Raw genomic sequence first — 12,785 nt, 5'->3', positions numbered from 1 at the left:
TTCCTAATCCTTCGTCTTACCCTGTTCCTCGACAGTTACCAGTAAAGAAAATCACTCCGAAAGAAATGCAGTTCTGACGAGAAACAAGCTTATGTTATACGTGTGATGAGAAATTTTCCCCCACTCATAGATGCCCTAACAAACAGTATTTGCTTCTCCACTTTCTAGATGATGATGTTGATGAACCTCAACCTGAACCACCTAATCTAGAACGCGTATCAGAGCTACACTTGGAACAGGAACATCACTTGTCTTATAATGCCTTAAAAGGGTCTTCGGGGTTGGGAACAATGAAATTTCAAGGTTCTATTAATGGTATGGCAGTCCAAGTCTTATTGGATAGTGGTTCTAGTGATAATTTCTTCCAACCACGGTTGGCCCATTGTTTAAAATTACCTATGGAACCTATTCCCAACTTTCAAGTGGTGGTGGAGAATGGTAGTGCTCTAGTGGCTGAAGGTTTGGTTATGGACTTGGAGGTCAAAATCCAAGGCCATTCGTTGAGACTCCCTGTGTACTTATTACCGGTGACATGTGTTGATTTGGTTTTAGGAGCTTCTTGTTTGGCTACTCTGGGTCCTCACATTTCTGATTATAGTAAGCTCACATTGAAATTCTATTTGGGAAACCAATTTGTGACTTTGCATGGTGCACAACCCTGTTTACCTACATCAGCCCAATTCACTCACCTAAGACGCATGACTCATACTCATGCTATAGATGAGTTATATACTTTGTAGTTTCAACAGATAGATGATTCTCTAGAGCATGGGTTGGATTTGCCTACTAACATGGATCCTGACTTGGTGGCTATTTTGCATAAATTCAGCGAGGTTTTCTCTGTTCCTTCAGCACTGCCCCCTGGTCGACCTCAGAATCACTCTATTCATTTACTTTCTAGGACTGCTCTGGTCAAAGTCCGCCTATACAGGTATCCTCACAACCAGAAACAACAAATTGAAGTTATGGTACAAGACATGCTTCAAGAGGGAATTATTGTGCCTAGCAGCAGCCCTTTCTCCTCTCTCGTCGTCCTTGTAAAAAAAATGCGGGACATGGTGTTTTTGCACATATTATAGAGCTTCGAATGCTACTACTATCAAAGATAGATTTCCTATCCCCACTGTAGATGAGTTAATTGATGAACTACATGGAGCAAAAAAAATTCTAAGTTGGACCTTCGATCTGGATACCATCAGATATTGGTCAACAAAGAGGATCAGTTCAAAACAGCCTTTAGGACACATCAAGGCCACTACGAATGGACTGTGATGCCATTTGGCCTTACTAATGCTCTTGCCACATTCCAAAGCCTAATGAATGACATATTCCAGGGGCTGCTCATGAGGTTTGTACTTGTCTTCTTTGACGATATTTTGGTCTATAGTCCCTCTTGGTCCTCACATCTGCATCCTCTAGAAACTGTGCTACAGATACTACATGCTCATCAACTATTTGCCAAATTGTCCAAATGTTCCTTTGGCCTACAACAAGTGGATTACTTGGGTCATGCAGTATCTGGCTTAGGGGTGGCAATGGACAAGGATAAGGTACAAGCGGTGTTGGACTGGCCAACTCTCAAATCCTTGAAGCAATTAAGAGGCTTTTTAGGCCTCACTGGCTATTATCGTAGATTCATTAAAGGTTATGCCATGCTAGCTGCTCCTTTAACTAATCTATTGAAGAAAGATAGTTTCAATTGGGATGCTAAGGCCACGACATCGTTTGAGGCACTAAAAGTGGCAATAACACATACCCCTGTTCTTACCTTACCCAACTTTTCTAAGCCTTTTGTCTTAGAAACCGATGCCTCCGGAATTGGTATTGGTACAGTTCTCAGTCAAGACCATCATCCTATTGCTTTTCTCACAAAAAAAGTTAACTCCCAGAATGTAGAAACAATCGGCTTACACCAGAGAGTTTTTTTCTATCACAGAAGCCATTGCTAAATTCCGGCATTACTTGTTGGGACATAGATTTGTGATTCGTACAGACTGGAAAAGTTTGAGGAGTTTAACTGGTCAGACTCTCCAAACCCCTGAACAACAAAACTGGTTACCCAAGTTGTTGGGGGTATGATTTCACAATTGAATATAAACCTGGGAAGGACAATCTTGTCGCCGATTCATTATCCAGATCCTTCTTCATGGCATGGTCTCAGCCTCACTTCAACCTTTTGTCTGCCCTATGAAAGGCCCTCTCCTTGGATTCTCAATTGAGGCACATTATGGAATTATGCATACTGCAACAACCCCCTAATCCTCATTATTCAGTGCATAACCAATTACTTTATTGGAAAGGCAGATTAATGATTCCATCTTCACAAGAATTAATTCAAAAAATTCTACAAGAGTTTCATAGCTCCTTGGTAGGAGGCTATGTTGGTTTTACTAGAACATTAGCCCGAATCTCCTCTCAGTTCCATTGGCAAGGCATGCAAACAGATATTAAAAATTTTGTACATAATTGCTTAATTTGTCAACAAGCAAAGGCTGCCAACACTCTTCCGGTGGGGCTGTTACAACCTCTCCTAATTCCTGATCAGATTTGGGAGGATTTAGCCATGAATTTTATTACTGGTCTTCCTCCTTCCAATGGTTATACTGTTATACTGGTTGTAATCGATAGGCTGTCAAAATATGGCCAATTTTCTGCCTTAAAAGCTGACTACTCGAGCAAGTCAGTAGCTGAAAAATTCATGCATATTGTGGTGAAACTGCATGGAATACCTAAGACTATCATCTCTGATAGGGATAAGGTATTTACTAGCCATTTTTGGCAACACTTGTTCAGATTGAGTGGCACAAACCGATGGGCAATCTGAGGCATTGAATAAGTGTTTAGAAATGTATCTTTGCTGCTTCACTTATGACTCTCCTAAGGACTGGTCTAAGCTACTTCTATGGGCAGAGTTTTGGTATAACACCTCGTATCACCATAGTAGGGGTATGACTCCTTTTAAAATTATTTATGGAAGAGACCCTCCTAAATTGGTAAAGTACACCTTGGATCACTAAGATTCAAACTCAGTCTAGGACCAATTATTGCAGCGGGATTTGACCCTTCATAGGTTGAAAATTAATCTGCATAGGGCTTCGCAACACATGAAAAACAATGTTGACAAAACAAGGAGACCCTTGGAACTGCAAATATGGGACATGATTTTGGTGAAATTGCAGCCTTACGGACAACGTTATGTTGCTCTAAGGAAGAATCAAAAGCTCGGTTTGCGGTATTTTGGTCCATTTCCTGTGATTGAGAGAATCGAGCAGGTTGCGTATAAGTTGTTGTTACCCCCAACTGTTAAATTCCATATGATATTTCATTGCTCCCAGCTCAAACCTTGCCACTGGGATCATTCTCAACCTTATCTTCCATTACCTATTGCTGCCACTGATCTGCAACCTGTCAGCCAACCCCTCTCTGTTTTATAGTCTAGGGTGATCTTGCAGGGAAAGCAACCCCTACACCAGCATCTGATTCAATGGGAAGGTTTGGATGCTTCACAAGCCACTTGGGAAGACCACTCAGCCATCCAAGAGGCATATCCTGATTTCAACCTTGAGGACAAGGTTGTCATTAATGGAAGAGGAATTGTAACAAAGGCAGGAAAGACAAATCAGAAATTTTATGCATCAAAAGGGGCAAAAGAGTCAATTGTCGAGACAGTTAAGGAAGGACATGTGGCATCTGATCCTAATAATCAGGCCATGAGGAAAAGCAAGAGAAATTCCATAACTAACTCTAGACTGTGTGATTTTGATTGGTCTAGAATGTAGCATATAATGATGAGAGAGGCTGAAAGATTAGTATGGATGAAATGACTCTAATTTCTCCTTTGTGATTATTCTCTCATCACTCCTTCTTACTTTCTTCTATTTTTTCTGCAATTTCTTTGTACTTGCTGCTATTTGGCAGCCAATACCTCACTGTAAGAAACTCACCTTTTAATAATACAATACACAAAGAATTTTACTTTCACTAAAGCTTCAATTATAGTAATTTGTTACAATTTATTTGTTTATTCACACACTTAAGTAAGTGTGATTTTGGAAAGCGTTATTTATACTAATGCATTATTATTATTCTCCAAAATGATCCCTACATAATGTGATGCCAAAGGGAGGTAAAGTAGATTAGGAAATAGATAAACCTTCACACTCACAATTCATATTCACAATTTAGTAAAGAGTAAATACTTATTTCATTCTTAAAAAATTTCACGTATACTAGTTTGGTCCCTCAAATTTTGAAAAACCCAAAATGACTCACAAAAATATCAAATATAACTTAAATTAGTCTTCTTATGGTCAAAATAATTCATATCACATGTTATAAAACATGTAAAAAATAATTAATTTAATTCACAGTTGATATTTTATAAGACCATTTTGAGTTTTTTTAATTTTTGATGGACCAAATTGGTACACATGAAAATTTTAAGAGATCAAAATATGTTTTTACTTTTTAATAAATAAGTTTAGGAGATCTACAATGTACTATCTTAGAACTTTAATATTTTTAATAATGAATCCATTTCTCTTCTACAAATAAATGAAATAATAATATATAGAAAAGTGTTCTCTTGACTCAAACTTTTATACGTAACTATATATTTACTCGTGGAGGGATTCGCTTACTCAAAAAGTAAGTTAAAAAAATATTTCACATCTTAATTATTTATTATATAAAAATTTAATGGTTCATATGATTTTAATTAGTTAATAGACTTTAAATTATTAGATTTTTATAAAATGTATGACTAAAATGTGGAATAATTTTTTTAACTTACTTCTAGAATAAGCCTCTCATAATTTTTTTGGTATCATCCTATGGTTTATGCAAAGGCAAGGGTCATTCCTCTTATTTTAATTGTGGTGTTCAATTCTTTTCAGAAAGGCCACTCTTATCATTGGCTCTTTCTTCATTTGGAACATAAAATGGAAAATATCTCAAAAGAATTGATAACAACGAACATAATATCACTTTCATTACCCCACCTCTTTCAAAATTGCAATAAACTAGTTCTATTTTATTTATTTTATAAAATAGAGAAGACCATAAAAAGAAAAGAGAAGACACATATAAGAATAAGTCAATTAGTACCCTATGTTCTATATTAAAAAAATGTCAAAATATGAAAGAAAAGGTCTTGGGCAAACAATAATAAAAGAAGACTTATTGCCACATTTAATATTTTTAAAAATTATTGTCAAATATTTATTAACTATTTAATCTAATAGACAAAAAAAACTGGTTTAATTTGAGGCACGGATATTTTTTTAACTTCGTATTTTTTATTATCGTAATAATATGAATTAAATGGTAATATATCATTATTAATATGAAACAAAAATTATTACCGCTATTACATTATTAAAATATTAGTAAGATTTATCTTGAATAAAATAGCATCATGGTTCCACTCAGAGAATTATTACGCACTTATTATTTTATAAATTATTATAAAATATTTATTATCTATTTCGTCAAAATCCTAGGTACAAAAAATTGAACTGTGATTCAAGTCGAGTTGAAATTATTTTTAAGATGATAAAGTTTTGCTATTGCTAATATTTTCTTTTGCTATTGTTTATATATTTTTCATTTCATTCGGAAGATTTAGACACCAAATATCACTTTAAAGAAAAAAAATATAAATTTTGTTTTGATGTATTTGTATATTAGATTAAAATATTTATATAATTTAAAATATTGCTATTGTTTATGTATTTGGGTTCTTAAAATAATACAATGTAACTGAGTTCGTTAAAAAATTGTTTATGAGAGTAACATTTGTTTAGAGAGATAACATTCGTTTATAGAGATAACCATATACTCCGAAAAAAAACTAATTTTTTTATTATAAAAATTAATGATATTCAAAGTCTTGTGCAAATTCATTAACACTCTAAACTCTAAATTTGGGTTCGAGTTTTGTGAATTGAAAACATATAAATTGGGAGGGTTAGTCTCACTTAAATGTGGATATTCTTAATTCAGACAAGATTGCTTATAGTGTGGGAATACATGTGGGTAACAAAAAAAAACTAAAGCTTTAAAATTTAGTTTTATTTATTTTTGGATATGGTTTAATTAAGATGGTAGTTAGTCACTTAGTTGGCTAAGATTTTACCCTCCGTAATTGTAATTATGGAATGATTGCAAATGTAGTTAAAATAAAATAAAAATTGAGTGTAGGGATGGCAAACAATCTTTATAGGCTTATTTATATAGTCATAAGTTGCCCACATTAAACATGTGAATAATGTCTTAGTTTTATACCTGTGTTATTGTGTCATACATAATTGATATTTAATTATTATCTATTTGTCAAAAAAAATAATTCAAATAAATTATGAATAATAAAATATATGTATATAAATTTTTACAATGTTAATATATAATTTTTATACTCATTTAACATTGTAGCTTATGAGTCTCATGTTCAAAAATATGCTAAAATTCAAATAAATTATAATATACTATTATCATTTTAAGTTTATATAACATATCAAAGTTTTTATGTTTTCTCTTTCAACTGTCTTTTTTTAGTTCTATGATTTTTTATTGTTTACCAATAACCAGGTCCGATAATCCATTTTAAAATAAGCAAAAATAACAATTTGTCCAAATAGTAAATTAGCATATTCATTCCATTTTTTATTTTCGAATATTTTGCATTGAGCTAAATGAATTGAACAATCCATTTTGTGATTATTAACCGAGACCCTATTCTATTCTTGGAGAATAATTTTATAACTATCAAATAAAATGGAGGAAAACCCCATTTTTATTTTTATTTTTATTATTTATAACTATCCATGACTTCATACAGAAGAAGCATGGTTCGATCTGGTTCTCTTTCCAGATAAAACAAAAAAGTGCAAAAATAAATAAATATTTTTTTATATATAGAGAGAAGCAAAAAGAAGATCTGAAAGCTTCGTTCTACCAACAACTTATAACACCAAAATGCAAGGTATCAAAATCACTATTCTTCTTCTTCTTCTTCTTCTTCCGAACCCTAAATTCTCTCTCCTTTGACTTTACTTTGACTCAATTTTACTTGTTCCATGCTTAGATTCATTCACCTCGCTACACATTATTTTCTGCTCTACGCTATCGTTTTTTTTTAATTGTACGTGTGCTTGCGTTCTTTGAGTTTAGTTCTATGATTAGAAACCTTTGTTTGTTCTGTTTGATGTGATTGTAGTAGTGTTGTTGTTTTTGGTTTGAGAAATTGGTGATGAATTCAACTCTTTTTTTGTGCAATGAAAATGGATGTTTAGGAGTTTAGAGGTTTTGTGATTTCTATCTGTGAATTTTGGATAAATTTGGGGGCAAAATTGGGATTGTGGTTCTAATGTTCTAAATGGACTTGGATACATTCTGTTATGTTAGTTAAGTAGAACCACGGTTTTTTGTATAACCAAGGGTATCCCCTCACCCTATGGTATGGAACTAATCCATTTCGGGGTGTGTAGCTGCCACTCCCAACAAGTGTCACTCCCAACAAGTGTCAATCCCATGAATTGAACATTTGACCTATCTGGGGATCCAATGAGGCCTTACACCACTAAAAATACCTTGTTGGTGTTGAACCAGGGTTTTAAGTTGTGGTAATGTTGTGTTTACTAAAATTGCGGTCAAGATGCAGATGTGGAGATTGCATTAGCAATATTGCGGCCACAAGTGCGGTTGCGGACTCCAATTAAAAACCCAGAGTAGCACTGATCAAACTAGAATATTAGGTTGCCCTGTGTATCATTTTCGACACCACTCAATCTCCCACTTCCTTCAATGAAGGTAAAAGAGAAGAATTTCTTAGTCTGACAACACTTCATGACTACGATCCTTACTTCAAATCGTGCTTCATGGTTTGTTCGTGGCACTGGAATTCCTCCTAGATTTCTTAAAGAGGATGATCACCTCATTAATCATGTGAATCCATCCTACTTGCAGTGAGAGGAATATGATCAAACAATTTTCTCTTGGATTCTCAATTCCTTGTTATAGAATCTTCAACTTCGGGTGGTTGGTTGCTTTCACTTATGGCAGTTATGGCAAGAGATTCATGCCTTTTGCAACTCTCAAACTAAAGCCAAAAGACGCCAAATTCAGTCACAACTTTGATCCATCACTCAAGGTTCTAGTTCAATCTATGAATATTTCATGCGGGTTAAGTCGCTTGTTGATTTTTTTTATTTCATTTGGAAGTCCAATATCTCCTGTTGAGCGTATTGATTACGTTCTCGATGGTCTCAATGAGGAATTTCAACCTGTAATCACATCGGTTGAAAGCCAACCAGAGCCTCCTACAATTCAGTCTCTGGAGTCGTTTCTCCTCACATGCGAAATATGTTTTGTGAAGAATCGAGAGTAATCAATTTCTGTTGTACACTCCTCCGTTTTCATGTTCAAATCCATCTCAGTTGTTACCATCGTCTTCACAACTTCCTTCTCGTCCTGAATTTCTACAGTCCTATGGTAGCTATGTCGGTTATGGGCTACAATGGTAATCATGAGGGACACCGTCGTGGATGCGGCAGTCGTGCTGGCAGAAGCAGTTATTTTCCTTGCCCACACTTGTACTGTGAGTTATGTAGTCATTCAGGCCATGAGATGGCATCTTGCTATTATGCTCCATATGGATGCAAAGCTGCTTTTGGGCGATTCCAATAGAACTCACCCTTTGGTGCACCAGCATATCCACCCTATCACCACCACTTTTATATGCCACGTAAGCTTGGCTCTTCTTATGGTCATTACACCATACCTGCTTTCACTCCTAGTTCAGTTGTCTTTTAAATCAGATTATTCTCATGCCATTGGGCCTGGGCCAGGTCATGCACCTCCACCTCAACAATATGCAATGACAGCAAGCACCGGTGGCAAGGAATCTAAGGCCTCAGTTTGGTACCCTGATTCAGGGGCCACCAATCATTTGACTCCTGATCCTGATCTGGTGTATGAGCCTGCGGAAGACTTCGGACCAGAACATATTTTCACGGGTAATGGTGGTAGCATTCGTATTAAATACACATGCACAGTTCATATTTTATACTTATCCGATGCTAATATCTGATACTTCACGGATACACATCCATGAAGTATCACACCCAATCTACCATAAAGAAGCATTTTCAGAGAGAGAAGAGAGAGATTTCTAAGAGAAATCCCAATGATGGTCAAGGAGGGAATGAGTTTGATAGGAATAGGCATAAGTAAATTATGGGGCTTCTTATCATTTGACCTCACTTCATGAGTTTCATAGCAGAAGAGGGAGATCTTTTATCATTTGATTTGACCTCACTTTGATGAAAAAAATAGTGGTTATGGGGCTTCCGCATCTTGCTATAAGTGAATTTGACTTTATTTTTTCGAGTAAAATGTCATTATTGGTTCTCCTAGGATGCAAGTATCACCAACTTGGTCCTTCAAAGAAAAACGTCACCAAATAAGTCCTTTGAAGTTTAGAATGTCACCATGAATTGTAAATTAAGTCCCTGGAAGATTTAATATGCCACCAATTAAGTCCCTAGAAGAATGAATGTGTCGGCATTTTTAAAATTCCGAGGACTTATTTGGTGGCACTTTTCTCTGGAAGATAAAGGTTATGGCATTTTGCTATGTTTTATTTCTACTGTCACTTTATCCACTACTTTTTTATCTCTGAATTTCTGGATCATGTGGTATAGCTGGAAAAATTAAATTGATTATACTTATCCGTGGTTATAATCTTTGAGATTATAATATGGGGAAAAAATCAACCATCCATAAGTCTAGATGTTAAAAATGTTTTTTCCCTCAAATAAACTCTTTTTTTAATCTTAGTTATCCAAACAAGCTTAAATTATAAAAGAAGCTTATTTTCCAAAAAGACACAAAAATAAGCTCTACCAAACATGCACTTACATTAATGAATGCCTGATTTTACTATCCTCGTAGATAAAAAAAGAGAGAATAATTATAGTGATATAAGATATTAATGAACTCGGATACTTGTTTACAGGTAGATCCCCAGACCAGGAATCAATAGGGTCTGGGACAAAGAGGTCTAGTGTTTCATCTGGTGGTAGGTCTCGGAATCAGAAGGAGTTCTTCTATAAATTTGTTGAAAGTGAGCGCTTGAGTGGAGAACTTCTAGATTGGTTTGAATCTCTTGCGGAAAATTGTGCACCAAAACAGCAAGCATTTGATGTGCCATTTGAGTTGATTGAACTTCAAAAATTTGATTATGCACTGGAAGGAATTTCATTTCAGCAGCTGATACGCATGCCCAATGTTGTTTATGCTTCAACATCTGATGCTGTAGAAGCTACAGCTTACCTTGCTGTTGAAGATTTCCTGCACGCAAGTGTAAAGGGGTTGTGGGAGGCATTTTGGAGTCAAGATGAGCCAATGCCTTTTTCCGTCGCCTCTATGTATAATTCTAACCTGAAGTTTTATCAGGCTGAAAATGCCATTGCTAATGGAAGGCTTGGAGGTCTTTGTGGTACTGGTATATTGCTCAATAATCCCAGACATCCTCATGGAAAATGGGATAATGTCCTTGAATTGGCACTTCTAAGGCCTGATATTAGAGGTCTTGCTGTTGGCAGTGACCAGCAGCCTTCTCCGTCAGTTCTAGGAGAAGCTTTATTTTGCGCGGTCAGGATGCTGTTGGCGAGGAGTTTAAGTAAGCTGAGTTTCTTTCCGGATTCAAGTACAGTCTTTGTTCTTATAGTTGATTCTCAATATGGGGGAGTTGTAAAGGTTGAAGGAGATGTAAATAAGCTCAATTTTGATGTGAATAATGTTTATGAATGTGCTGCTGAATGGGTAAAAAGTCATGCTAGAATTTCTGTTTCTCCAATTGATAGGATATGGAACAAACTTGGAAATGCAAACTGGGGAGACATTGGTGCTCTTCAGGTACTATTTGCAACTTTCCACTGTATTATGCAATATGCTGGGATGCCCAAGCATTCTGTTGAGGATATAGCCGTTGATCATAGTTCACGCCTCCAAACAAGAAGAGTTGAGAGGCAGTTAGAAGATACCAGAGAGAATGGAAATGGTCTATTTAGGTACCAGCAACGGAGTGTCTCCCCTGAAATTGTTGAAGTTCAGGAGGATTCTGTCGAAGTTGAGTTGAAAGAATTAATGAGATTAGAAGTAGGATCCATGCTATGGCTGGAGGATTCGGATTGGCAAAAGGGTTATCAGATAAGAGAGGTAATCAATAATGGTGAATTGACATACTACATTGCATCTTATGTTGAAGACTCGGGAAAAAACTTGTTTCTATATGTGGGTTCTCATCCCTCTCAGCTAGAACCAGCATGGGAAGATATGAGTTTATGGTATCAGGTTCAGAGGCAGACCAAAGTATTAACAATAATGAAGCAAAAAGGTCTTTCAAGCAAATATCTGCCCCAACTGAGTGCCTCTGGTAGGATCGTACACCCTGGTGAGTGTCGAAGGCCCAGCAAAGGTGGAAATTGTGAGCACCCTTGGTGTGGGACTCCTATTCTTGTGACCAGTCCAGTTGGTGAAACAGTAGCTGAAATGGTACGTTCTGGTCAATTTGGTTCAGATGAGGCTATCAGATGTTGCCATGATTGCTTATCAGCACTTTCAACTGTCGCCTCTGCTGGAATTCGGCATGGAGACATCAGGCCAGAGAATGTGATATGTGTAAGGTCTGGTGTGAGGCGCCCTTATTTTGTTCTAATTGGTTGGGGACATGCTATTCTTGAAGATAGGGATCGCCCTGCTATGAATCTTCATTTCTCATCTACCTATGCACTTCAGGAAGGAAAGCTATGTTCTGCTTCAGATGCAGAAAGCCTAGTGTATATGCTTTATTATTCATGTGGTGGAGTGTTTCCAAATCTAGATTCAGTAGAGGGAGCTCTACAGTGGAGAGAGGCATCTTGGTCAAGGAGATTGATTCAGCAGAAGCTTGGTGATATCTCCACCACGCTGAAAGCTTTTGCTGATTATGTTGACAGTCTATGCGGGACACCATATCCAATGGATTACGAAATATGGCTGAGAAGGTTGAGGCGAAATATTCACGAAGAAGATCATGGAAAGGAAATTGTAGCAGCAGGCTAGGCTTTTCAATTGGTTCCAATTCAAGAAATGAAAAATCTAGATAATGCGTTTCTCGTTGCAGCTCCTCGACTTTTGGGTGGTAAATAAAACATGGAAGTCAACGGTTTTAATCTTCAATGCTCATTAATTTATATTCCTTGAAAATTCGGTTGGGAGAATGGTTAGTGTGTTCCATGAAGGGAGCATATTATGATTGTTCTTGATGGTATCAGTTAGGCTGCTCTATCTTCTGTAAATCTTGAGACTTGATTGGTTGCATCTTTGGGTATATGAAGAATAGGTATTCCTTCATTTTGAGGATCCAAACGTCTCTATAACATTTTTTTTTCCGTTTTTCTTATGTTGAGTTTCTTATCAAAGTAAGTTGTATGGATAGCATATTTAACATACTTCCTTTGTAAAGATATAGTAGGTCTTCTAGATTGCCCTGGTGTTTATGTAGTTGCTTGGTTCAACATGGTTCTGAATGGTACACACTTCATACTCATAGGGTATATAATCATGATTGGTAAATTGGTTGATTTTCTTGTGTTCAATGGGGCATCTTTCATTTGGGCAATTTTATGCACACCCAAAAATCATCGCTCATACTTAGATGGATGGACCATCTGTCTGGGTGTGAACAATGGATTTTTAGGTGTTGATAGAATTGGCCCTTTCAATTTTGAAATTGACCTGTC

General features: G+C 36.2%; 1 protein-coding gene across 3 annotated transcripts; it reads left to right on the top strand.

Moving 5' to 3' along the window:
• Nucleotides 6,839-12,560, top strand: LOC109358647. 3 transcript variants are annotated; one of them, XM_019603004.1, is made up of 3 exons: nucleotides 8,722-8,743; nucleotides 8,847-9,020; nucleotides 10,016-12,560. In XM_019603004.1, exons 1-3 carry the CDS (start codon nucleotides 8,737-8,739, stop codon nucleotides 12,103-12,105), a joined length of 2,271 nt encoding a protein of 756 aa, XP_019458549.1. In that variant the 5' UTR covers nucleotides 8,722-8,736; the 3' UTR covers nucleotides 12,106-12,560. The 3 variants fall into 3 exon arrangements, with proteins under 3 accessions (XP_019458550.1, XP_019458548.1, XP_019458549.1); XM_019603005.1 differs by lacking the exons at nucleotides 8,722-8,743; nucleotides 8,847-9,020 and adding an exon at nucleotides 6,839-6,982; XM_019603003.1 differs by having other exon boundaries at nucleotides 7,680-9,020.

The sequence above is a fragment of the Lupinus angustifolius genome, chromosome LG10 (assembly GCF_001865875.1).
Source record: "Lupinus angustifolius cultivar Tanjil chromosome LG10, LupAngTanjil_v1.0, whole genome shotgun sequence".
Taxonomy (NCBI): domain Eukaryota; kingdom Viridiplantae; phylum Streptophyta; class Magnoliopsida; order Fabales; family Fabaceae; genus Lupinus; species Lupinus angustifolius.
The sequence above is the reverse complement of the archived record's forward strand: the minus strand, read 5'-3'. Positions and strand labels throughout refer to the sequence as shown.

Bases quoted from the DNA above. Each gene is read 5' to 3' on its own strand.
- LOC109358647 (XM_019603003.1), top strand. From the start codon at position 8,516: ATGGTAATCATGAGGGACACCGTCGTGGATGCGGCAGTCGTGCTGGCA. The intron at 9,021-10,015 runs GTGGTAGCATTC...ACTTGTTTACAG, and splicing joins ACATATTTTCACGGGTAATG to GTAGATCCCCAGACCAGGAA.